Source organism: Pithys albifrons, chromosome 7 (assembly GCF_047495875.1).
Source record: "Pithys albifrons albifrons isolate INPA30051 chromosome 7, PitAlb_v1, whole genome shotgun sequence".
NCBI lineage: Eukaryota > Metazoa > Chordata > Aves > Passeriformes > Thamnophilidae > Pithys > Pithys albifrons.
The window spans coordinates 21,703,027-21,729,653 of NC_092464.1; the positions used below are offsets into that span (position 1 = coordinate 21,703,027).

General features: G+C 40.7%; 1 protein-coding gene across 3 annotated transcripts; it reads right to left on the reverse strand.

Moving 5' to 3' along the window:
• Nucleotides 1–6: 6 nt before the first annotated feature.
• Nucleotides 7–22,920, reverse strand: PTER (phosphotriesterase related). Of its 3 annotated transcripts, none has more exons than XM_071560425.1 (5): nucleotides 22,898–22,920; nucleotides 10,597–11,062; nucleotides 7,985–8,250; nucleotides 4,349–4,489; nucleotides 7–893 (listed from the first exon to the last, which is right to left on the reverse strand). In XM_071560425.1, the coding sequence occupies exons 2-5, from the start codon at nucleotides 11,026–11,028 to the stop codon at nucleotides 683–685; spliced, it is 1,050 nt and encodes a 349-aa protein (XP_071416526.1). In that variant the 5' UTR covers nucleotides 11,029–11,062; nucleotides 22,898–22,920; the 3' UTR covers nucleotides 7–682. The 3 variants fall into 3 exon arrangements, with proteins under 3 accessions (XP_071416526.1, XP_071416525.1, XP_071416524.1); XM_071560424.1 differs by lacking the exon at nucleotides 22,898–22,920 and adding an exon at nucleotides 22,286–22,361; XM_071560423.1 differs by lacking the exon at nucleotides 22,898–22,920 and adding an exon at nucleotides 17,390–17,627.
• Between the last annotated feature and the right edge of the window lie 3,707 nt (nucleotides 22,921–26,627).

A 26,627-nucleotide genomic window follows, 5' to 3' on the forward strand; every position in this document is an offset into this window, starting at 1 on the left:
AAAAAATGAATGTGATTAAAAAAAGACATCTGTAATAATACTGCACATAGTTTAAGAGGTCATCAAATTCCTTTATTCAAAAATATATTTTTCCATGTATTTTTTACACTTTCAGTTAAAATTAAGTAAATTGTAAAACTATAAAGAAACATTATCATTTTACATTTATTTAAGATGCCTTTTACCCTGTGTTGTCTATGGAAGCTATTTAACAGTTCCAGACCTTTCATCAAGTATTACTTAAAGAATGCAAGGATAATAAGAAGATTGTCACTATTACAAGGACTAAAGTCAGCCCCTGCAGATAGCAAATGTAACTGAAAACCATAATTTCTTTCAAAGTCCAGGTGATGTATCTTCAAAAGCACTTTGGGGTAACATTCAATAATAGTATTAGATTATGCTCTTTAAACAATTATTTTAAAATTTCTATTGAAAAGATTTTGTAGGTAGGCTCATCAGTAAATCACTCATGAACAAACTTACAGAAGGGATAAAATGCAGAGACAATACACAATTTTTATTTCTAATTAAAAAGAAAACTTATAATCAGTTTGTTTGCATCTCCTTACTAAATTTCAGTTTCTCTGGAAAGAACCAAATTTTAAAATGACTGCTCTCCTGAAAGAAATCTGAATTTTATCAAGCTTCCCTATAGAACAGGAATATTTATTCATTATTCCTACTTAAAAGTCAACCACCGCTTTGGATTTGCTACGAGTATTTTATCAATTTTATCTTGGGATATGCCTCTAATTAACATTTTAGGAACTATATTTTCAAAGATATGTGAATATCCATGACCTCCATATTTCATCAATCTGTTCTTGGTGTGTACATCATGAGCCATCAGAATTCTGTCTTCATAGCCTTCATCAATCAGTGTATGAATCCTGAAAAATTAAAGGCATACCTGTGAGTGAAAAGTTCTCCCACTGCAACAACACAGAACTGACCAGGATTTACATTCCTAATCTTACTGCACTGATGGACTGTATTATAGCAGAAAATACTTATTTTAGGTGCTCAGAAAACATACTTCTTATATTTACTTGAAATTAAACCACATTTTTTATTGCATGAAAATAAACTACCTCTGAAAACCACACATCTCAAAATGGCACATGACTTTGCATCCCCAGTCCCATGAAGTTCACACAGGAATTCCAGAGCTTCAGCATCACCATACATGAGACACAGGTTTTATATACATGAGTAAGTAATAATTTGCTACCTAAACTCCTTCTCAGCAGGTTACCTCTTGCTGCTGTCACAAAGCTGATCCCATTACATTTGTAATGACCAGAGTCTGTGTGTGACAGAATTACACAAATACTTCCACATATTCAGTTAAATCCCATTTAGCAAACCAGGTTAATAAAATTAGGAAGTTGCCAGGATCATGTTCCATATAGACAGTGACCATCCAAGCACACTTCAAAGATGTTCATTAAAGAACAAGATAAATAAGACAGGCATGGCACAGTGCTAGCATGTGCCAGGAAATAAGAGGAGTTACTATGGCATCCCAGCGAAACAGGCTTGGCAAAATAACAAGTCAGCCTGGAAAAAGAAGTAATCTTTCTGGTCACTCCCTTGCAGCCTGACTGCTACAACTGCTTCTGGTTCCATGTTTCACTCGGGTAGCCTTAGTGCCTTGATCACCTAATTTTTTAGAATTTATTAGGTGAATCTCTAAACTGTTCTGAATGACTGTTAAGCTTCCCAGTAAGCTTCAGTTTAGTTTGGCAGTAGATTGCAGAACTGAAGTGGCAGAGACGGACAGACCAGACCTGGAAAGTGCTCGTTCCTCATGAAGGTGTCCAGTTCAATCATTTGCTACAACTGTGCAATTCTAGTTCTTACCTTCCTGACCGCGCTTTGATCAGCAAGAAAACAAATACTGAATTTTCTAAGTAACCACACTGTATCTGAAAGCCCTTACTGCCAGTTTTTATTTCAGTTACTTATGAGAAGGTGCATGTAGCAGGATCTAATCAATATGGGCAGCAGAAAGAAGGCAAGTTAGGATGGAATTTGCTAAAATTTTTCAAACACCATAACTGTACCATATAGTGCACAACACTATGTATACTGTAGCATTAGAACATCAAAAGTATCTACTGCAGCCTGAAATACAGAGAGGTTGTAAGACAATGCTGAGTTGGAAGGGGCTCATCAGAATCATCAAGTCCAACTCTTGGCCCTTTACAGAACACCCCACAAATCACATCATGTGCCTGAGAGCATTGTCCAAAAACTTCTTGAACTCAGACAGGTTTGGTGCTGTGACCACTGCCCTGGGGAGTCTGTTCCAGTTCTCAATGAGAGAAGAGTTAAGAGCAGCGGCACTGGAGGGACTAAGTTCCTCGCTGACCAAACATCTTAGAAACCTCTATTTTCATATCTGGACTAGTTTGGGTTGGGGAGGCATATGATCCTTTCCATTCCTATTCATTGCTTCTATTTGCTTATTCTTTTAAGTTCAGTTAGTACTTTTTTCTCACTCAGAACAAAACTGTCCATGAACAAAAATCAAGTGCTTTACTTGCCTTAGCAGTAGATTGCAGCCAAACTGCTGAAGAACACAGATGGCTAAAATGTTGAGTAGGTACATTATGACTACATAAGTTTATGTTTTGAACAGAAAAGACCTGAACATATATTTTCCATTTAGTATTTTCATTTAGAGGTCAATTTGATTTCTTCTTCTCTGGTGGTGTTTCACAAAACAAAACCCTAAAGTGATTGCCACTGCCATCTTAAGTCCACTGTGGGTGCATCAGTATCCATTTAAGGGCACTTCTAACTCAAATGCACATATTCACACTGTACAATGAGAAGACAAATTTTTCCTCACTTCTTCCTATGAGCAGCCTGCTGCAAGAAATACTCAAATGCCAGGGAGTTTAAGGAAAGACATCAGTGGCTGAGCAAGTATCATGGACGGAACAAAACTGCCATGGTTGAACAAGCACTTGTTAACCAAGGCATAGTCCAGTCCTCTATACATATTCTGCAGTACTTCTGCAGATGCTGACCTTCCGTGGCACAGGAGAGGGCAGAAGGCACAGGAGACAGAGCAACTTTACCCATTCTAAATGTGAAAACTGCAGATTCATTGCAACAGTTTAAAATACTGAGTGCCAGACTGAGAGCACTGTTAAGAGAGAGAAACTATTTCTAGTGTGAAAAGCAGCAGCAAGCGCTTGGCAGTGAGTGGAAGAGTAACCACGACACCTTCTTAGGAGGTAACAGTTTGAAAACAGAGATTAGTTTCAAGGTTAATCTGACAATGAGGGGGAGGGAAACTATGTCTGAAATGTAAATGAAAGATAGAAGTTGCTTCATTAGTGATCAGTGATCATAAAATCTATCCCATCGAGGAGAATGTAAGAACCATTTGTGACTGGAAGGTAAAACGACACAGGCAGGATTTCTCCCCACCCCTCAGAAACTGCCATTTCACTGCTCACAAATGCTGTGGACAAACAGCACAGAAGGATCACACCTCCAGATGGAGTGGAAGGAGTGAGGTGCCCATTCCCAGCTGATCCTACCTCCTCTCAGACAGCTTCTGCACAGAACGCATCTCCTTGGCAATACATTGTGTTAGCACAGCAGAACAGATCTGCTCTGCAGCTGAGCTGAGACTGCAGGTGCTGATGAGAAGCAGGGAAGAGGTATCCTGCCAGTGGGACCAATATTTTCTCATTGTGAGTGAGTGTGAGGAGCATGGGAGCTCTGAGGAGACAGGAATCACATCCTTCAGAAGAGAGAAAGGGCAAAAGGAGAGGGGGTGGAAAGGTGATAAAGTACTTGGAAACAAAAAGGCAGTTTTTCAGGACAGAAGCACAGGATCAAATCCACCAAAACAAACAGTGAGTTTTGCTGGGTTAGTACACTACTGAGGGGATGTAACAGGTTCAGATGATGCTTAGTATCAGCACTAGATTTCCAATGCTGTTTCGAACAAAAGCCAGACCCTAAGATAAATCAAGTATCTCCAGACTTTCCTTTTTTTACAGTGTATTAATGCAGTAAATTATAAAGTTCAACCAGATCAGCATGGAATTAGGATGGAGAATGAAGTTAAAAAAGCTCTTGATGTTCTTCTCAAGTAACTGCACAATACTATGATTCTGCATCTCCCTCTGCAGATAGAGGAAATTATACACTCTGCTATTAAAGGTGTGACTGCAGCAGGAGAAAATGGTATTATTTTAGTATGATAGAAGACAATTTTGAACAGCAAGCAAAATCAGTCTGTGAAGGTCTTAAAACAAGTACCAATAATATGTTTTTGTCAATGGCCATGCTATAGCTTAAACTGCATGGGAACAGATACCTTGCAATTCTTTCGTTGTCATTTGGCATGTCAATATCAGGATGGAACTGATAATGAAGAAATTCTGTACCAAATAGGTCATACTCTAAATAGCATCCAAGTTCAGCAAATTCCAGAAGTTTCTTTGTATCAAATATGGTCCTGCAGAACACACATAACACACAGTCAGCACTGTACAGAAATAAAACATCTCATGCTACGAGGACAGGTATTTTGTGAACTCCCTCTTGCAAGGTTAGAAACAATAATCTAAGATTTAATTAATCCTTTTGAAAATCAGGGCTCCTCTTTGACACATGCAACTTAAGGGATTTCATGCATTAAAAACCTCCAAAACAAAACCAACTCTTTCCCCATGAAATAATGAAAACATCTATGATAGTCTTTAAATGGAAACAGGGAGGTTACTTACTTTTGATACCATTAACCCTCTCAAACAGACAACCTAACAAGGAAGGACATTTAAGTAGGAGGTTAATTCATAGTGACATTAAAAAAAAAAAAGAGAATGGATTAGTTACACAAGACAGATTTACTTTCCCAAAAGAGTTACAGAAAACAGCTCCATCCAGGGCTTGTTTCATCCATCACACACAGGTAATACACAACTTTGTCTTTAGTTTCTGTTCTGTACAGTGATGTTTCTAGATTGCCATTAGAACTGCAATATATCATTGTTTGCACTGGGATCTGAACAGAACGCCTTAAGGAAATGCTCTCACCAAAATATATAATGGCACTGTAAGTACCTGGGACATGGGCTTTGCAGCAGATTTGAAAAGTGAAGGAACAAAGATTCTAACACATCTCACTCATTTGGAAAAGAACAGCAACAGAAAAAATGCTCTCTGAAATATTGTGGGGGTTTTTGAACCATTTTTACCAAGTGTGTAAGCTGTCCAGAGGAAAACAAAAGCACTCAAATGATACGATTTTATCCTCATAGCCACAATTCTCTTCATTTAAGAAAAAATCAAGTTTCCACAAGAGCAGCACAGTTAACCAAAAGGGCAGTAGTTTAATTTTTTTATTATTGCAGATATTGATGTCACAAAGAAGTTTTACTTTATAGAATTACATCACAGTCTGTTGCTACGGAAATTACTGATGTCACAATTTCAATATTATGACTTAACAACAGGACCAAGTAGGAGGAACAGATGGGTTGAAAGAGAGAAAAATCTCGTTCAAACAAGCCTGCCATCAGCAGGAGTCTAAGACTTGCCAACTGTAATTAATAAAAATGTTATTTTAAAATAAATGTTACAGTTTACAGACTGAACATTTATCACCAAATGAGTTTTTAAAGTGCAGAGCAAGAGAACAGGTTATTTTAGATCCAGCCCTGCTTGGTTCATGGGGAGGCAGTTCCACTAGGGACACTTGCTACCTTTTGTTCTAAAATGCTACACTGCAAAACTCAGTAGCCAGTACTTTAGTTTTATTTCATTGTAAATCCACTTGAAAACTATCATTCTGCCTATGTCAAATGGAGACATGAAATATAGAAATACAAAAACATGTACAAATTTATCTCACATTTAAAGGACTAGGATGCTTCCACATGGATTTTTCTCACTGGAAGAGACTTAAAATGTTAAATGCACATTGCAAAGCCAAACTTCACAGTAGTTTATGTTATAGCAAGTGCCAATCTGAATGTGTGAAAGTAATGACAGGAAGAGATATAAGGAAATGTCATACTGTGCCATCCGAGGCTGTTAGTAAAACTGCATCTCTGTCTTGACTGTTTGTCTGCTTATATTGCTTAATTTCCACCATTACTTAATTCTTAAAATACTTAATTCAACAATTTACAACAGAGTTGTTATGGGTTTGGCCAGGTGGGCCTAAATCTAGGTTTTAAAGTTCAGACTAGGCCTGAAATTGTCAGCTAACTTGAGCTGGGCTGAGCTAGCTAACAGCTGACTTCTTCTAGCCAGTAATATTGTATTCCACACCATACTACATCATCTCCAAGGGTGTAAAATCCAGTGTGTGGGAGTGGCTTGGTCAGTTCCACCATGGCTGGAGTACAGAGAAGACGTGCCGCAGTTGCTCTCATCTGTTAGGCCCTGCTCCTGCTGCCGCTACTTGCATTTTGTTTGAGTTCAGGGAAGTAGAAATATTTTGTTGTTATACCTTCTCTTTCTTGCATGGTGTCTCTTAGAGTATAGAAAACTAGTACTTATAGATGTAGGGTAATACACTTTGTATTAATTGGAGAGTGGGAGGTTATTCCTTGTTTTATATATATATATATATATATATATAATTTGTGTAAGTGTGTGTTATATTGTAGTTTTCTCTTAATTTTCTCTTTTCTGTATAAATACATATAGTTAGTTTCAGCATAAACCTGGTTTAGAGTTCCTTTTTCCCTCTCCCTCTTTTTCCCTTAGCTGGTTGGGGGGGAGGAGGAACCTTCTTCACTCTGTCCTGGACAGTTGGTGTTTTGCTAGCTCAACCCAAAACAAGAGTATAAAGGCAAAAAACCATAACTGCATGGTTATGTTGTATCAAAATGGCTATATAAGTACTGATACCTACAGCTTCCTCAGTCCTTTCATAAAAAAGATTAGAGTAATTGGTGTTCCTTTGAAAAGGGGAAGAAAATACAGCTAGAGATACAATGGAATGAAGGTAAATACATAGAGGAAGTCCATATTATTTATGATTAATCAAATATGATTTCATGGCACTGGATTTTATGTTCCTAAAACTCCCAAGTAAAACAAGGAGCTTTGCATACAAAACACCTGTAGCTCCATTTGCTACCTCTTAGAACCCAAAGCATCAGAAATTTGGAGCACAGCTCTGTTGCCTATTCTACACTCACACTGAAGGCAAACAATCCAATTGCTGAGAATCATCTGACCACAAACAGCCTCCATTATTCAGCAACTGGCCAAACTAATCGATGCTTGGACATAGTCCAGCTCACCATGAGCAACACAAGGTCATACAAAACTGATCTGGTAATAGAGGCTGCATTTCTAAACTGGAGACAGAAAAGCATCCCAGTTCCTCTCCACATCTGATGTGAAGCTCTTGGGTTTTGTTCTTAAGGAAACTAAAACTTAGCTATTTGGGCTATGCTATGAACTATCCAAAACCCAACTATTGTCTTTTTAAACAGTATTTCTTCTGTTAGGTAGCAGAACACTAAAAATCTGCCTTCTGCTTTGAGCCAGAATCCAGATAAATCAAGGAGTTCTCTCTTAGCTTATGTGAGATTTTATTAAGGCCCTGAAGAGTGACCCAGTTTTCAAACACGCTGGAAACACAGCAACTTCCCACCCAATTTGGTGAGACCTGTTAAATGCCCAGTACTTTGTAAATACAGGGATTTGTGCAGGGATACAAATTAATGGAATTCTCATTTTTAAAATGTGGTTACAGTTATTCCTAATCTCTTTCCCAGGCTTTCAAAGAGAGCATTTAAAATACCAAAATCTCTTTATCACTGTGAATCTAAAAGCTGATCCTGACTGCCCTGCTGGAGGCTGATCAAGCTCTATAAAAGCACTTATTTTTAAGTCAGTAAACTTGAAGATAATACTTTATGTCAACTATTTCCAGTGTAGTTCAGTCCAGTGAGCCATAGCAACCCTGCAGGATGGACAGTCTGCTTACCTGTCCAGGTGAGACATGACTGTCTTTGAAGCATCAGCCCCAGCTTCCTGCAGAATGCGCATAATCTGGAAAGGTGAGTCGCTGTTCCTGCCGGGATGGATGATAACAGGGCACCCAAGCTGTGACTGAGCTTGTGCTGTTGCCTGAAGCACTCGGTGTTCACTCTGACTCAAAGGCCAGGAGCAGCCTATTTCTCCCACCACACCACACCTGATGTTAGTCCCATCCGCTCCTCTGAGTATCTCATCAACGATAATGTTTGTGAGCTAGAGAACAGGAAAATTACATTTTTGGTTACTAATACTATTTGTGTTAAATAACATCACATTTGGCCTATGGACACGGTGCTAGTTGTACTTCCAAGGTCTTTCTGAATTTATTTAATTAACAGCTGGATGTGTGAAAACACTGCAGTTAAAATCTGGTTTCTGTCAACTAATGTTATGCCAGCCGTTCACTAAGACCAAAGCAAGGAAAGAAGCAAATCAATTTTACAGTATCCATTCACACATTTGTCCAGGTTTGCCAAGAAGACTGGTCTGCATATAATTTGAACTCTGACTTAGGCTGAGATTAAATCTTGGGGAAAAAAAGTTAGTTTATTCCAAAACCTGTGTCTTGCACTTCTGAATTGGCTCCAGACACAATTTAATTTCTTGTGAAACAAGGGATCAGAGAATAAGGAAGCCATGTAAGTCAGATAGGGAAGGGAGAAACTCTGGCAAAGATCCTGAAGAGATAAGTTTAAGGCAAATCCTGTTTATGGGAATGCCGATGTAAAACAACAGGAGCTCTGCTGACTTCAAAATCACAAAAACAAAGTTCATCTGATAAATTTACAGGGTCAATTAACTTGCTTTTAAAATATTTAAAGGCAAAACCAACATCAGAATCTCTTAATAAAAGTAGTTTGTTATAAAGGCTTTAGTTTTCCTGTTCCGGAGTAGGCCATGTATCTCAAGCACACCTTCAGAGCTGAGCACACAATGGCACTGATGGTGACCGGCCTTCTGGACTGGATTAAGTGCTGGATTAAGTGATCAGTACAGGTTATGTGTGGGTCTCCATGAATCCAGCAAATACAGAAGGGAAATCTTTGCCTTGAGAAATCTATTTGTATCAAATTTCAGGTGATGGAAGAACATTTAGGAAAAGCAGCACTGCTGCATACATCTTGGGCCAGCTAGGGTCCAGTTTTGTTGGCAGCACAGCCCAAGGTTTGACCATTGATTTTAAAAATGAATTTGACTAATTTGTAAACTGTGACCGATTTAAAAAACTTTTCTCAGTTCTGTTCCTGTGCATTCACAGCTTCCTGCCTTGAAGAGTTCCGTTCCCTCTTCAAGCCATCATCACACTTTCTTAATAAAAGATGAATGAATATTTATTATTATGGGAATATCTGGGGACCTCTGTTATTATTAACACATTGTCTTGGGCACCGTACAGACAACCTGATGTAGATTTCCCTGAAAAGCCTGGACAAATGATAGGGAAATACAACACACAGCCTGAGCAACACAATGATCTACAACTGTCTTATATATATTGCAATTATTCATGGTTTTTACAAGATTGCTGGGTAAACTCATTGGGAAGCAATTAGCCAGAAAAACAGACAAAAGAGCTAGAAAGGATATACTCTTTCCTTAAAAACAGTAACAAAATCCAGGATAATTGGTGTTGTACCAGCTGTCCACACATGAAGTACCTTATTTTCCTTTACTGTTGTGTTATAACAAATTCCTCAGAGAAAAAAAGAGCTTAAGAACTGGAAATGCTGACAGATAATCCCAGCACATGCAGTAGTGCTGCTCCAGCTATATTGTTGCCAAATACCTCCAAAATCATAGGGAATAACAGAACCCTCTAACACTGTGTTTTTAGTGTTAGAAAGCAAGGCAGACTTTATTTGCAGTGCTGGGTGTATATGTGTCTAACAAAAATCCTGCCTCCATACAGACCCCAATACAGCACTTTTTCACCTATTTACACATTTTTAAATTAATGGCTATTGGTTCTAAATTACATAATTCCCTTTCATTAACTAGTATTATATCCATTATTAGTTATTAATCTCTTGTTCCTTATGCTAGTTAGTTCACAGTTTTACTCTTTTTAGTATCTTTTTCCTCTGGTAACTTTTTTCCATTACAAATACTGAGCCTTTGTCTTCTTAGTTATCTGCTGGTTTCTGCAAAAGGTCCTCGTTTCCAGATGTCCAACTTCAACAATACATCTTCCTCTTGTGGGCTTTGTTTGTTGAAACATTATCAAGGTTAACTTGAATAAAACTTACAGTTTCAGTACTTTTCTCAACCTGTGTTCTCACAAAAGTTACTCATGACAACTTTTTTGCTATATGCTGGCTAAAAGTGATTTAAGGCTTAATACAGAACCTGTGATTAAGTAAAAGGTTAATTAGGACCATTAAAAAAATTAGAAAAGTTATATCATTTCCAATGATAACACACAAGCAGTAATGCTGTTCCCAAGTTTTTCATGTTGAGAACCTTTATATTTCATCTATTTTGCTGAAACTTCTTTCCAGCTTTGGCTTACCCAGAGTTAATTCACAGAAGAGAGACACCAAAGCTATGGTTAAGACTAACCTGCTCCACTGTCATGGCCCGAGTTTGAGAAGAATGAGTGGAATCTACATAAAACCCAGCACCAGCAATAATATGAACTCCAGTTTCTTCAGCAAGTTTCTTCAAAGTATTCACATTCCGACCAATTCCCGTAGTTGTGTTTTCCACAATAGTCCCACCACCTGCTGCTTTAAAATGCAAAAGCTCCTCCCTCACAGCATCTGTTTCCTGATACAAAAGAAGGTTTTCTTTATGGCTGTAGGGATTTTGCTTAATCCAAAACAAGTTCTTCATCTCAATGGGCCCATCAGACAAAGGCTCTTGGCCTGGAGAAGGTGGACAAAAACAGCTGCTGTAGTTCATAGTCAAGTGTTCATGAGTCAATGTGTAGCCAAGGCAGTCTGGCTCCATGGGGCCCAACACAGTCTGCACCTTCCCTTTCAAGGAAGGCATTTTTCTTCAACAAAAGGTAAAAAAAAATCAGAGTCTGAGAAGGAAAAAAGAGAGGAAACAAAAACATTTTAGAAAGAGAAAACCTTTCTCAAGCAATTTCTGAATTCCCTACTCTTTCTCTCACATGTACCTACACACTGTGTGTGTTTGCTGGGATGTTTTCAAAAACAGTATTTTGCAGCAGAGTGGTCAGTATGAAAACCAAGGCATTTATTTCACCCAACTGCACTTGTATGGGTAGTCCAGCAACATAAACACATCACATTACAGTACAAGAAAATCATCATCATTTACTGTGCTACAGTCAGTTATCACATTAAGACAAATGTTTCCTATTTAGCAACAATCACTGTATGTTCATTTAGGATTCTTTGCTCCTCAGCAGCTGTCAGATTCTGTCAGCTTGAGCCACTACATGAACACACTTGGCACCAAGGCTGAATATTCCATACTGGCATGTTCAGTTTATTTATCTCTGTCCTCCAAGACTCCTTGTCCCGCTCACATGCCAAGCAAGCTGTCTGTGTTTGGGCACCTTGTCTGCCCCTCTGCATGAGGAATGCAGGGATGGGGGTGGTATCTGCTGCTTTGGCTTCAGCAGGGCTCAGGTGCTCCCCCACCAGCTCTGTTGTGGAAGTCTGGAACAGCCCACGACAACTCCTCTAAGGCTGAGAGCAGTTGCTAAAGATGTAGCATGGCCCCCAAGCAGCAGTGGAGAAGCCAAAGTGCTTTACTGGCCAAATATTTTACCAGTTAAGAACAGCCCTTAATCTGACACTTACATGGCTCAGCATCCCAGACACTTCTTTATTCATCTTTAACATGAATGAAACAACAATATGTCTCAAAACTGCCTATGAGCAGTGACAAACACTGAGGCTACCCTCTGCAGCTGGTTCATGCCAAAGGCCCTGCACCAGTTTGGCCTGACTGCAGGTTAGAATTAGCCACAGCTCTCCCCACTGGGATTTTGTTGCTTTTTTCCTTTTGGGAGTGGGAGTTCATGTTAGATCTTCCTGATGCTAGTCACAAAGGCTTGAGGATATACAGTTAAAATCCCTAGTCAACCAAATCATCAGTTATGAAACAAAATACATGTTTAATCATGTCCAGAGGAAAGGACTAACTAGAGCATGCATTATTGATTAAAGAGAGAGGTCTTTCCCATTCCTGTCTCCCTTTTAGTGAATAATGTCATAAACATGGGTTTGTTACTGGTAAAGCCCTCAGAGGACATCTTCCTTTTAACTGCTAAAATTAATCCACCAGGATGACAGAAAACCTGAAATTTGAAGGGCACTGAACTCTACATATCAAAGGGCACAGGAACATCAAGACCTCTTTGGGGGTACTTTGATCTCACAAGAAGCAGTTACTGCCAGAGTACCAAGGCAAGTAAGTGACCCAGCCCCTGGGAAAGGCAGCTTTTGCCTGCCTAGTGAAGTCTGCAGTGCTGGCAGTTATTGTAATATGAAAACTTGGCCATCCATAAGAAACGATCCACTATGTTTATTTGCCTTGTGTAAAAGCAGACTTAGGAAGAACTGTTCTTTTAGGTATTTGATTTCTAAACTAGTGTGTTAACTTGTTTGAGAAAGCAGAAGAATAATTACTCTCATAGAACAGACTGCTGGCTGATTAATACAATGATTTATTTTTTTGCCAAATAAGAACTGCATGATTTCAGAAAGTATTATTCTTGAGCAAATAATTAAAAGCAAAATACCTGTCTTAGTCAGAAACTGCTGACTGCTGCAATTCAATTAAGCTGTCCAACCCAGTCATTAATTCCATCCTTGAACAAGGTTGGTGCTCTACAGAGCAACCCACTATTTTGGAGGAAGTTCAATGATCTGAGTCATTGTTATATGCACAGCAAAGTGACTGACACAATTCTAAGCACATTACCTTTACTCCCCCCACTCCCCTCCTTTTTTTAAATATTAAACATCTACACTCTGGCATTCAGTAAAATCCTGACAGCATAAAGCGTGATAACAACTTTCTGCATTGGAGACACACTTTTCTTTCCCCATGTTCATTAAGAATTTTCCAAACCATTTATTCAGTTAGCAAAACAAACCTATATACAAATTTTTCATACAACTAAATATACAATTATTTATTTTGATAGCTTGCACAAATCGATTACAGTCTGTTTCCTTAACAATTTTCCACTTCAGTTCCTTAGTTATTTAATAGTGCAGTTACTCAAAAAGGCCACTCTAATTGACTTTTTGCTCACTTTCAGATTACCACTGATGAAAAGTTGACTTTTAGCATTTGTTCCCACTAATTCCTTTCTGACACAGTTAATTCAGACTACCCTCAATTAATCTGGCCTGCCCATTGTGAAGACCTGTGTTTGTACATGTGAGACCTTCTTATAGCCTGAGGCTGCTGTATTCTGATTTATAACAGCAGAAAACATCTAAAATTACCAGTTCCAGTGCCAGGTTTCTCTTCTAGCAGACACCAACCTGTTAATTTTTACACTCTAGATTTCACATTACAGCTCACATACAGAATTTACTGAATCTTTTGATTGAGGCCAAGGATTTTATAAATATAAGAAGCATCACAAAAATGGAAACTGACACAAACAGCATTTAAAGTAGGCCTAATTTTATCTGCATGAAAAATACAATTAATATTAATGCCTGTGCCTGCTTACTAACACAGTTTTAGAAACCCACCACATTTAATAAAAGAATTGTAAAAAATAAAGACAGTCAACAACCTGTGACTGGAATAATTTTTAAAACCACTGTGCTGATATTTTCCCTACTGTCATTTATATGGACAACCTAACTCAATTATGCTATAATGATACATTATTCCTAATAAGATTCACTTAGTGGAATCAGAATTTAATTAAGTGTTTTTAAAACAGATTTTAGGTTCAAATAGCTTTTAAATGGAGTAAGAATGGCTGCTAAGTTTGTGTATGTTACTAGAGAAATAAACATTCATGTGCTTTACTAATGACTTGCATGCCACGCTTTACACGGAACTTTCTTCTGAAGAAGTTTCTTCTTTCATACACCAAGGACTGAATTCATATCACCTCAATTAGCCATTTAAAATTATTTATGTCTAGACCATTGTCATAGTGGAGATGGAAAAACACACCCATAGACAATTCATCCAGACTACTATGAATGTCTGTAATAGGACAAGCTACTTTCTGTAATACTATTCTCCTTCCATGGACTAAGGAGGGACCCAAGAAACAATTCTGGGTAAGTAGAATTTAGATGGTCCTACACAGGACATATGAATTTTATTTCCTTAGTCTTAAACCACTCTGAGGGGAGGAGGAAAGGTCCTGATTCCTATGACAGAAGACAAACAGGTAGGCTTGTATCTGGCACTAACAGCTATTTGGGTTTGAAAATCACTAACTTATATGGTCGTATTGCCAGGGTGCTCCTGGACAGACCAAGGCTTCTCTGCTCCAGGTGCTCTATAGGGAGAGAAATAAGTATTTCCTGAAAATTACATATTCAGACAGAATAAAATGACAATTGTTTTAAGATATAACCAAAACTTGTATCATTTCCCAAGGCCTTGAAACAGTATTTTAAGATTTCTGTGATAAACTCCAGACAAATCTTTACAACCACCAATTGTATGGTGCATGAAATGCAACTCTCCCCATCAGTCAACTATTAAATACTGGTGAAGTAAATATTTTTCCTAGAGGTATTGTTAAGAGAAAAGAGACTGGCTGCTAAAAAGGTCATGGTACTGCATTCCTGAGTCTGGTAAAAACTCCACTGAGTTCAATAGATGTTTTGCCTGAATACTGATGGCAAGATTTGTGTTTCCACTTTTCCCATCTGAAACTTGAGCTTCAGTCATTGTGTCATTTTAATGGTCTTGTAATGGGAAGTCTCCTTGGGTTTGGATTAGTTGCTTCCTACAGTAATCTCATATTGCTGAAGCACTATAATCGCACAGACACAGTTTCCACACACTAATGCCGCATTTGTTTTGATTCAGTAAGCACATTTTAATGGCATTAGCACAGATTCCATGTAAACTAGTACAGGAATCATTTTACTGCCATTACATTACAATGTGAGATCACAGCAACACTAAATCCAGACTCCTGTGACATAAAATTTACAAAAAAAAAGCAAAAGAAAAAAAAAAGGCTCAACAGGTATTTACTGTATCCAGAAAAAGTTAAATACAGCTGCTATTTAGAAACAAGGGCTGCCCTGGCTGCATCGAGAGCATTTTAAGCAGGTCTTTCCTTTATAACCATTCAGTCTTGGGAAATGTGACATAGTGCAGGTTCAGTACATATTTACAGATGGAGGAAAAGTCTTGAGCATTCAACTCTACTTTGAGCAGCCCCTACAGAGCATGGAAAAGCCACAAATTAGAAATATATTACACATCTGTAGGAAATGACCATTAGCTAGTCTATGCTGTGTTATCTCACCATTCCCCACATGTAAACATTTCACAACAAGGGAAAAAGTCAGCAAGACAAAGGAGAGGCAGAGCATAAAAGAACACATGTAGACTGTGTCAGGAAGAATTTTAAAAATATAATTTTTATCTTCTCCCATATTTCTGCCAACCCTGCAGAGGTTTACAGGGTGGAAGGAAACCAATACTGCCCGCGTGGTTCTTCCTCTTCCTCACCAGAGAAGCAAGCTTTCTAACTTCTCCAATAGATGGCTGCCGGGTCTGCTTTATCTTCTTCAAAAATGTATTTACAAGTGCTAATTACAGGACAAACACGCCTGAAACACTCTCATACAATGTGCTCTCTCATACAGAGGTTTCAATAAGCATGGCTTTTTTGTTCATGCAGTGTCAGAAAGTGCAGCTACAGGGGCTGTGGAGCAGAGCTCAGCACAGCTGGATGGGGGAGAGCAGCAGGACTGAACTTGCATACGCTCCAGGACAGACAGAGGCTCACCTGTCCTTTAGCCCAGCAAGTCCCTCTGTGTCAGTCTCTGCAAAGGTGTCCAACAACCTATGATGCTCTTACAGAGGCACTCTCACACCACCCCAATTTTTCTCTGTGTTACATGAGACAACACTGTATCTTATGTTGCTTTTGGGCTACTTTGCCCAAGAAACAGAATTTGAAAATGGTGTGAAAGTACTGACAAAACGCAGGTTTCTGGGAAAACTCCTGTGTCTTCTGCAGAAATGGCAGACATGCTGCCATGAAGGTTATAGATTATTCTCATTAAAGTCACAAGTGTTTTTCCCCATCTTCAGAATTGCCACTGGTCAGAAGTCACATTGGTCTTTTTCCTCTCCAAAACTGGAGCTATGAGATTATCATGATTTGCTGAATTTCACACTAACTCATGAATATGAGCCAAGGAAAATAACTTTACCTATTCAGAAGCACTGAGGTTCTTTTTTAAACTACCTTCATATTCTGTTAATTAAAAAAAAGGTATCGTGACAGCTTTTCATAGCACAGCCCCTTGTCTATGGAGACAAGGGCACACTAGTACTAACATAAGCATCAACACTGAGGCAAAGCTTCATGTCCTAAGAAATTATGTCACCTGGCAGATTTTTCATGCCTTGAATAAAGCTCTTATCAGAGAGGAAGGGAACACGTACAGTGCCTCTCTCCTACACAAACTCCTGTCTAATCCCAGAGGAGCATATGTTGCAGCTCTTCCCTTAGTGGGGCACTGCACTTTCCCACCTTTGGGTGGCTGTATCTTCATGCAGCAAGTAAGAACCACACTGTTTCAGACATGTGTAATCTCTCAACTAGGTAGAAATTCAAAGCCTAGAGACCCCTTGGTGGGAATATTTTAAAAGCATCATCTATCCCTACCTTGCCACATCATTTTGTGAAACACACTCAGTACTGGGTTAATGCTGTGGCCTTCAACAACCTACCTCTGGTCCACAAACCACTCAAAACCATGTATTTCCTTAAGAAGTCAAGGTAAAAGAAATGCTAAATATTGTTTTTCACTAGATTTTCTACATATGCTTTAAGCAACCAAAAAATCTCTATGCTATGGAACTAAAAATAAGATTATATAAAGAGTTACTGTATATGCAATGAAAAAAAATACGAGAGCTTTAGCCAAGCATTATATAACTCTACAGTGATAAAAAGACATCCCAGCAAAATATGCAGGTACACACACCACAGCAGTTACACTGCTTGAGTTGTAACTCATGCAATGTATTACACGTTCTACAACCTAAAAGCAAAGTCATTTAAATTTTAAGAGAAATTTAAACACTAATACACATATAGTAAAGGCCAGTATATTGATTCCCTGCCCTCAGAACCTCTGAAATGACATTCTGGGGTGAGGAGCTGGGTAAGTGAAAAGCAAAGCTCTTAAATGTTCACCTGAAAGGTACGTGAAAATTCTTCCTGCGTATTCCTTTCGTGGCTCAGCTCGTGGCAGACAGACAGCCCTCCCAGCTCCACATGGTCCAAGGGTCACACACACAGCACAGATTGCTGCCCTACAGCTGAACTGCCACACTGGAGCAAGAGCAGCCGCTCATACCGATCTCACAGTACGGCCAAACCTTCGGCGTCAAAGCAAGCTCGTGTGGTCAGCAAATGACCCCGTATGGACACCAACAGTGATCTGCCCCAAGAAGCAGAATCCAACCCACTCTGTACTTTGCACAACTTTCTCTTCAATTTGGCTAAAGTTTAGCTGTTGTGGCTAGAATAGTCAGAGTTTCATTTTACCTCATTTCTGTGCAGATAACAGTCTCAAAATCTAGGCTGCTCTGAGCAAAGTCACATTGAAGTTTCTCTTCCCCAGAGACACCAGCATACCCATAAGTGTTTTTTCATTAATATCTCCTTTAGAAGAACTTCAGGGGATTTTACATTTTGGGCAGCTTCCAAAATTACTCCTGATAAAAGGTCAGATAAAAATTCTCCTCCAGGGTCAACCATTACATTAATTATATTTTACATGCACACATAGTGTTTTTAGGCCAAAAATCAGAACTGAAGTCACATTATGCTATATGCAAATATGGGGTAAGTCCTGCATGTTGATACATACATTTGTATTCTTAAGACTAAATGGAATCCTATTTGCTTCTCATAGGTTCTGAGCTAAAAGCACATATTCCCTTTCTTCTAGGACAACAACAGACAAGAAAACAAGTCTGTGCTTTTCAGGAATGGATATCCAGTCTTCATTCCCTCTCAATTTCAAATTTGAAACAAGCATACATCTAATTCTACACTTGCTGTTATTCTATTGAATTTCATCAGTTTAAGGTCACATACACATATTTTCACTTGAGCTTAAACATTTCAGTAAGCATGCTGAGTGGAGCATTACCATTCACCTGTACAGCCCTGTCACCAGGAGCCATACAAAATCACTCTGTGATCTTTACATGCAGAAATAAGAAGAAACAGGATGAAGGTCTAAGACACCAAAGAATTGGTATTATGCTCCTCACCACACAAATCTCTAAGCAGTGGATGATTGATGTGCATTATTACCTCCTGATCAACACTGGACATTACTAGCTAGAAAAATTCAAATGAATGAACCCCAAGGTCAGCCTTGCCACATACAGTGACATAGAACACAGCAGTCACTGATCCACTGAGACCTGTGAAGCCATTCCATGCACGGTGGAAAATAGCACGGGGATTGAGTTTAGTGCTTCAGTCAACACCGCAAACTGCAGCAGCTGAGAAAAACAAGGACTTCCAGAAAACCACCTTTACTAGTGAGTGGTGAACTTAGATGCACAGAACTAAATTCAATGTCCCACTACTGCAAACAACTACATCACAAAATCTGCAACTAATAGGAAGATCTACTGTAAAAAAAAAACTGAGAAAAGCCTTCAGAGTTTCTACTATGACTACTCCTCTCTATGGTTGTGTCAGGAAATGGAAGTTGCATGCCCTTCTCAAGGTCCCATCTGTTCTAACAAGAAACTAGCCCACAGAAGAAAAGTTAATGTGAGTCGAGGGGAAGCTTAAACCTGATGAGTATAACTTAATGAGTATCTTTTAACTTAGAGACTGCCCTTGGAGAGTCTACATGCTTTGTCAGTGGTCAAGATGAAAAACCTCTAGCTTGTACCACTCCTGTTGTTTTTAAATTCTTATCCCTATCTGGGTACAACAGTATAGGAATAGCAGGAACAACCAACACACACAAGCTGACAAGATCGTCAGATCTCCTGCATATCCCTCTTTTTCCTTTCCAGGTATTGCTGAATATTCAGTGTTAACAAGAACTGGACACAGAACCCTGTCACTGCATTTTTGTATCACGGAATGGGATTTCACAGTACGTCTGAAAGAAGATACCAAGTCAGTACTTTTGTCCTGGAAACTATCATATGTTTTTCAAAAAAGCCCTGTTACCCAGTCTAAAGTGGACAACAAAGAATAAAGTTCTGCAATAAAGCTTACAAACCATGAGAGTTCAAGCATTAAAACTAGTTGAACATTTCCAGACCCATCTGAAAATGACCCATCTGCCAGAAGGTACACAAATCACAGCAAAGAAAAGAGGTAAATTCCTTCCACTGGGTGACTAATCCTCACTGCAGTGACTCTGGACAGGGCAAAGACACCTGTGGGATAAAACAATTCTCTTTTGCACTTTGAGGTAAGAGGTGAGATACCAAAGAGCAGAAAAAGGAAGAGTAGTTTAGCAGGTAACATACCATTCTTTTTTGGTCCTCTCTCCTCCACAGAAATTACTTCAGGAAAAACCTTGTGGCTTTGGCTCCACCAAACTAGGGTTTCAGTGTGTCTTTGAGAAGAATGATTCTACATGTTTCTGAGATCCAAGTTAAAAATTGTGGTTTACTTAAAGTTGCCATATAAGACATGGTGGTGGGGACCTTTCTTCTTACTTTCATCTTATCCAAGTAGTTAAATACTTGTGAAACATATCCCAGCTATTACTATGATAAAATGTTTTTCTTGGATTATTACTCACATGCATATTACTATTAGACCAAACACATGGCCACTGCTTAGAAAATTCTGAGGAAGCTTTTTAATTTGGGACCAAAATATTATATTAAAGCAGAAAAACTACCCTACCTGTTTTGATATGATGATATTTCTTCTTAGAACTAATCCAAACCCTAACCCTAACCCTAACCCTTCTCCTTCCAATACAGCTGGGAATCCAGTTCTCCAGAAATACAGAAAATGTAAAAAATTGCAAAACTGCAAAACTGAATCAAACTAGGGACTTGAACTTTAGGTTTCCCACAGTCCAGATAGATCTCTTCTTCTCCCCCTAGCAGGCAGGTGGCCAGTCAGATGCAAGCAGAAATCTCACTGTTTTCATGAACCTTAAGAAGTCTTGGTTTCAGCTTACTAAAAAATGAACTTTTACAGTATTCCAAGTTTTGAAAGATGGGGAAAACACGTTAGATCTACATCAAGTGAAATAAGAAATAAAATTCACAGAATGTTCAGAGAAATAGTCCTTTAATAAACACAGAACTCACTGGTGCCATATGCTTCACTATATACTGATTTTTATGTGTGAGAAGCAAGCTGATGGCTCCCTAACCACAGAAGGAAGCAGCAGTGACACTTGTTCCTGCTCCACCATGCATTAATTCAATCAGTTAGCACTGGTCACCTACATAAAATATAATTAAGCATCTGAATGCCGTTGTTGCCATCTTTGATTACAACTACAAAACTGAATGTGATGATGGTGACATGATGGCAAATATAATGTCTGTTAAATTCCAAACCATGAGAGGCATTCATAATAATAAATGACACTTATGTAGTCTTTCATAAAACAATCCCAAAGTACCTGACAAAATGATACAAAACTACCTATTAGAAGCATCACTTCACCCATCACTGAAACAGCCTCTAGCAGAAAGAAAGCAACAACCTTTAAACACTACAGAACATATTACAACAGAGAATGTTGAATAATGTACTCAGTATAAAGCAGAAGGGAATTCCAGAGAAGTAAAACAAAATTTCCCAAATGCAAGTGACCTCTGGGTAAAAATTTGTTTTGTTCAACAGCTATCATAAGCCCTTAGCATACAGAAGACACCACCCTTAACAAAAGACAAACCTGAAAAAGAATCATGCTTACAAGTGTCTTAGATATCATATATACATTTAAGTTCTTGCTAGGCTCATCTGAGTTCCTCACCACCAGGACTTGAATGCTTCAGCTTGAGACCAAACTCATCACAATAGAAGTCCTGATGCAGAGGGGTTGCCAGACACTAGAGGCGACTGCCCAGCAGTGGCTTGACTACAGTACCGAAGCAGACCTGGCAGGGGGACCTGAACCTCCCTAGCTCAGATCCTGCGCTGCCTCCGCCGCTCACCAGGCCCGTGCCGGAGGAGAGAGCAGAGTCTGCCAGCGCTGTGCGCTGTAAAGGGCAGCACCTCAGGCCACGGGCTACATGCATGGTGTGTGAATCCCAACAAGGCTCAAAGGCAAGGAGGAAGCTTTGCTGTTGAGCCTTGTTAAGCTTTAGTTACTCTGGAAGCCTCTTGCAGAGGAATATGGGTGCTTCCAGATGGAGAGTCAGCTGAAGGCAGGTTTGGATTCAGGCATTTGTTCCTTCTAAGAGACACCCTTGGGGACTGTCGGGAGAGAAGTACTAGAGAGGACGTAGTTCCAATATTTAACTTGTTATGACTGTACAAATATTAAATACCAGCACTAAAAATAGCAGCGTTGCTCCACTCACACAGTGAAGCCGCCTGAGCTCGGGGTTGCTCTGCTGACAACTATCATCTGGTCTTGTGAAACGCTGCTACAGAGAGGAGGAGGTTCATCCCCTCGCACTCCGGACGTGCCGCTGCCTGACCCGGCTCCGCTGTCCCGGCCGCGCTCTGCCCCCCGTCCCGGGGCCGGGGCTGGGCCGGGCCCCGCCACCCCCTGTCAGACCCCGCCACCCCGACGGGCCCCGCCACCCCCTGACGGGCCCCGCCACCCCCTGACGGGCCCCGCCACCCCCTGACGGGCCCCGCCACCTCCTGACCGGCCCCGCCACCCCCTGACCGGCCCCGGCGCCCCCGCACCGCCCGCCCGTCCCGCTCTCCCGCCTCGGGCCCTCCCGGGCCGGCAACGGAGGGCGCGGAACCCGCTCTCGCTCCTCAGCTCCGGAGAAGTTTCCCGGCCCGGGTGCCCCTGTGGGACCAAGGGCCGCAGGGCCGAGCCCGGCTCGGGGCGCCGGGAGGTCGCGAGGCGGCTCCGCAGGGGCGCTCCGGACCCCGCCGTGCCCACCCGCTGCTCACCGCAGGCAGAACCCTCCGCCGGCAGCGCCGCGCCCGGCAGCGCCACGGCTGGCCCGAGCCGCGGCCGCCCCGAGCGGGGCGGGACTTCCCGGGGCCGGGAGCGAGTGGTGGAGCGGGCTGGGAGCTGGAGCGGCGGGCACCGGGCAGCGGGGCTGCGGGCACCGCGATGTAGCACAGGCGAGCGGGACGGGAGCGCAGGGCTGCCCTTCTGGCTCCCTGCCGGGAGCCGCCCGACCCGGGCCCCGGCGCTAGGCCCCTGCCCGGTCCCCAGGAGCCTGTGCCCCGTGGAATGAGGTGGAGCAGTGCTTTGTGCCCCTGCCCCGTCCCCAGGAGCCTGTGCCCTGTGGAATAAGGTGCAGCAGTGCTTTGTGCCCCTGCCCCGTCCCCAGGAGCCTGTGCCCTGTGGAATGAGGTGCAGCAGTGCTTGCTCTGTGCCAGCCTTGCCTCGAGGTGCAAATGAGAGTCGGTGGCTGTGAGCACCCTGTGCCCGTCCTTGCGCGTACCCCGTGTTTGCACAGCAGGAAGGAGGCTGGGAGCCACTGAGTCACTGGGAGGGTTGGGGGTTCGTGCTGAATGCTTGGGCTTGCAAGTGGCAATTATTTTCTAACTTACCCTTGAAATGCAAATAACTGTGAAGGTTGAAGAGGTGCTTCCCAGTATCCACAGACAGGATGACAATGACAGTAATTCTGGAAAAAAGTGCAGGTGCAAAGTATGAAACGAAAACAGAGGTGACACAAGTTAGAATCATCAAGGTTGGAAAAGTACCAAGTTCATCGAGTCGAGCCTTTGGCTGAACCCAGCATGTCAACTAAACCATAGCACTGAGTGCTATACCACATCTCTGGACAGCCAGTTCCAATACTTTTTAACCCTTTCAGTGAAGTAATTCTTCCCAATGGAGAATTCACCTTCAGAATCCTTCACCTGGGATCTCAGTGTCTTATTTCCCTAAGGCTCACAGCATCCTCTGTGGTACTATTCCATATTATAGAAGGGTAAGCAGATGCTGGCAACATGACCACCAAAGGCATAGAGGACAGTGAACTTCTCTAGCCTTTTTACACAGCCAAAGTTGCAGCAAAGCCACCCTGTCCACCGTGCAGACATGTTACCTGAAGTCAGGAAGGGGACCTCAAGCTTTTTGGGATTAGTACTTGCTCTTCTCTCCGTTCTACTTTGACTCCTTCCCTGTCCCCATTTGTACCAGGTTGGGGCCAATGCTGCAGCACAGTGCCTGCAAATGGATTCTGGTGTGCCTGCCTTTAATATGGCTGTTCGTTGCCTGGGGGAGATGGATCCTAGCTTTTATTCAGATCCCAGATAATCCTGTCATGCAGAAAGTGAGTGGGCAAAACTGGGAATGAAAGCCAATGCATGTCGATGCTCTGGCCGTTTATCATCTGTCTTACAGCGAAGGACACAAGTGGAGGCAGCGGATGAAAAATGAGGAGGGTGCCCAAGTAAACAACTTTAGAGAGGTAGGAGGTTAGAGAAAGTTGTGCTTTTATGAAAGTGATAGAGAAATGGAATTTTGTCTTCAAAAAACCCCCAAACCAAAACAACAACAAAAACAACAACAACAAAAGAAACAACCCAAAATCAAAACACTTCAGAAAAAAAGCATTATGAGAATATTAGAAAATCTGAAGGTTAGAGTCCACAGTGACTGGTGATATTGGTGTGGGGAGGGCTTGACCTTTAGGATCTCAGCTGAAAGGGAAATTTCTGTCCAGTAGAGGGAAAGTAAAGATGAAGACAGTGAAGCCAGTGAAGTGCTTGGGATCTTTTGAATTAGCAGCCACTCACCATGTGTATGCAGCGGTGATTAATACAAATAAATGGCTAGAGTTAAGCTGCTGGAATGGTTCCAGTTGTCAGCATCACTTGTTTTTATTTGCTTCTTATATGAAATCAAGTGAGTAGGGGCTCTGAAAAGATTAAGTGGAGATACATAGGCCTGTCGCTTATAATGCCTTCTATTTCAACATGTTCATATTGCTGGGCAATCAATGCAGGAGAAATTATGTATGAGAGTTATGTTAAAAATAGTCATGCAATGCTTTATGGGACATCATTTGTCACTGGCCATATCAAACCTGTTTTGAAGATTTGTGATGAATTTTACATAAGACCTGCACTTCTACATCTCTTTTGTGTTTTAAAATATAAAAGCAGTATTAAAACTTAGATAGGTACAAAGTAAAACCACATTCAATCTGCATTTTTACACATGCAGAATGAGCTTCTCTTTAAAGCAATCTTCCCTATGTCCAAAGCAAAGGTAGGTACTATACTTTTATTTTTTACATCCTTGACTTCAACCTGTGACAAAACAGAGGTTTGTACTGTCTTGTTCAGACTAGATGCAAAGTGAACAGTGAAAACAAGTCAGCAGCTGGCAGAGTCTATATATATGACACTGTATTCACAATTTAGGTGATACAAAACTTTAGATAATGTATCTGACATTTGTATTCACTTTCCTGAGTCTGAAAACCAGGCTGTGGGCTTTCTACAAATATTAAGTTAGTTACCATATTAAATGGTTTATGACTTTGGGGAAACAACCCCCCACCATTGCCCCCCAAGCCCCTCAGCTATACAAATAGGAGCGACAACTGTCAATAACATCACAAGCTAAAATATCCATGTTGCATAGTTCAGAAACAAGGAGAAGTAGTTTACTATTAAAGATAAAAGAAAAGGTGTTCTTTGATTTGCCAGGTCATGTCAACTTCATGTCAGTTGCTTTTATAGAAGTTACAGTCTGCTCAGGGCTAAGTCACACCTTTGCTTTTGTCCACCTCAATAATGGAGTGAGCAAAAGGGGCACTGAAGCCAAAGTTACCTTTCCTGTTTGGGACACTGATGCAAATTCTGTCCACTACTTAACAGTAGACACAAAATAAGACTAAATAGTTGCATTACTTGAGCTTCAGTAGCATTTCTTCTCTTTCCAAAGGTTCAGGGAGAGCAGACCAATAGGTACAACGCCAGGCCAGGGTAACCTAGGGGAAAGTGCTCTCAAGGGGCCATACCCAAAGGGTGCAGAGGTCCCAATAACAAGTGGGATTTCCCAGGGCAGAGGGGCTGTGACAGCCACTGCTACCTGTGTAGCCATGGAAACAGCTGAGCCACCGCCCCGGGACCCTGAGTGGTCTTCTCCAGACTGAAATCATCTGTGCAGGGTTCAACAGAAGATATAAAAACCATGCCACGTTTTAGGCTTAGTCAGAGGGCAAATGATAATTTTTACACTAGCTTAAATACAATATTTTTCTTCTTTGAAACAAGCCTGCTTTGAGGGGACTCTCCTAACAGTGAAACATTATAGCATTCATTAAGCCCAACGGGCTGCTCAGGGAAGTCGTGAAGTCACCATCCCCGAAGGTATTTAAAAGATGTGTAGATGTAGTGCTTAGGGACATAGTTTAATGGTGGGCTTGCCAGTGTTAGGTTAATGGCTGGACTCAGTCATTGGTCTTTTCCAATCTAAAAGTGCTATGATTTTATGATTCTAATGTAACTGGAAAATCAGACAAAATTCCAGGCACAAACAAGCACTTCTTTGATATCATGCTGTATATGATTTTTTCTTCTGGTATGACTCAAAGACAAGAAAATTCCAGTTTGCTTTAAAAAGAATAAGTGACTGAAGGCCACAGATTACTACTACTCTTTCTTCAGAAAGATAATAAGCACAGAGAGGAAAAAAAGGCAAAATGTAATTTAAGCAGTATTTGTGCAAGGGCCATTGCAAGCATAAGCATTTGCACATGCTGTTGAGAAATGGGAAGTGAGAGTAACATTTGCACACATACACAATAAAATCCACAATTTACAAGTTGGTAGTATGAATAAATAGGAACCCTAGAACATAAAAAACACTGCAGAGAAAATTCATTCAGCAAGAGTAAAATATAAAAAATGTAATCCTCTGGGGAAACCCTTCACTGATCATGGTGGAAAGACCCCCCTGCTCTTCCCAAAGGGATTCCATGAACAGAGGGTGTTAGAAGAATTTGCTACTCAGTCTAGCATATGCCTGTTGCTCTTAAATGACAGAACAACAGTCAGGAGAATAATTGTATGGCAAGTAGAGTTTCAAAATCAACTATAACTGTTTGGTAGGGGCTTCAGGTATGTCTTTTTTGTTTAGGAAAGTTTGGGAGTTTTTTATTAGCAGTGTTATTCAACAATGACAGTGACTATTTTTGAAAAATTCTGATGTGCTAAAGTTGTAGGTACACATCTGAATGTTAAATTTGCAGGTATTCCAAGAAGCAGATGAAAATTGGAAGAAGTAGGCAACACATAATATTTAAATGGAAATAACACA

What these genes read in the sequence shown, in the direction of transcription:
- PTER (XM_071560425.1), bottom strand. Translation starts at nt 11,028, where the DNA reads ATGCCTTCCTTGAAAGGGAAGGTGCAGACTGTGTTGGGCCCCATGGAG. An exon ending in GGGCCATGACAGTGGAGCAG is followed by an intron (nt 8,251 to 10,596) that starts GTTAGTCTTAAC and finishes CCTGTTCTCTAG; the next exon opens with CTCACAAACATTATCGTTGA. An exon ending in GTCATGTCTCACCTGGACAG is followed by an intron (nt 4,490 to 7,984) that starts GTAAGCAGACTG and finishes TGTGTTCTGCAG; the next exon opens with GACCATATTTGATACAAAGA.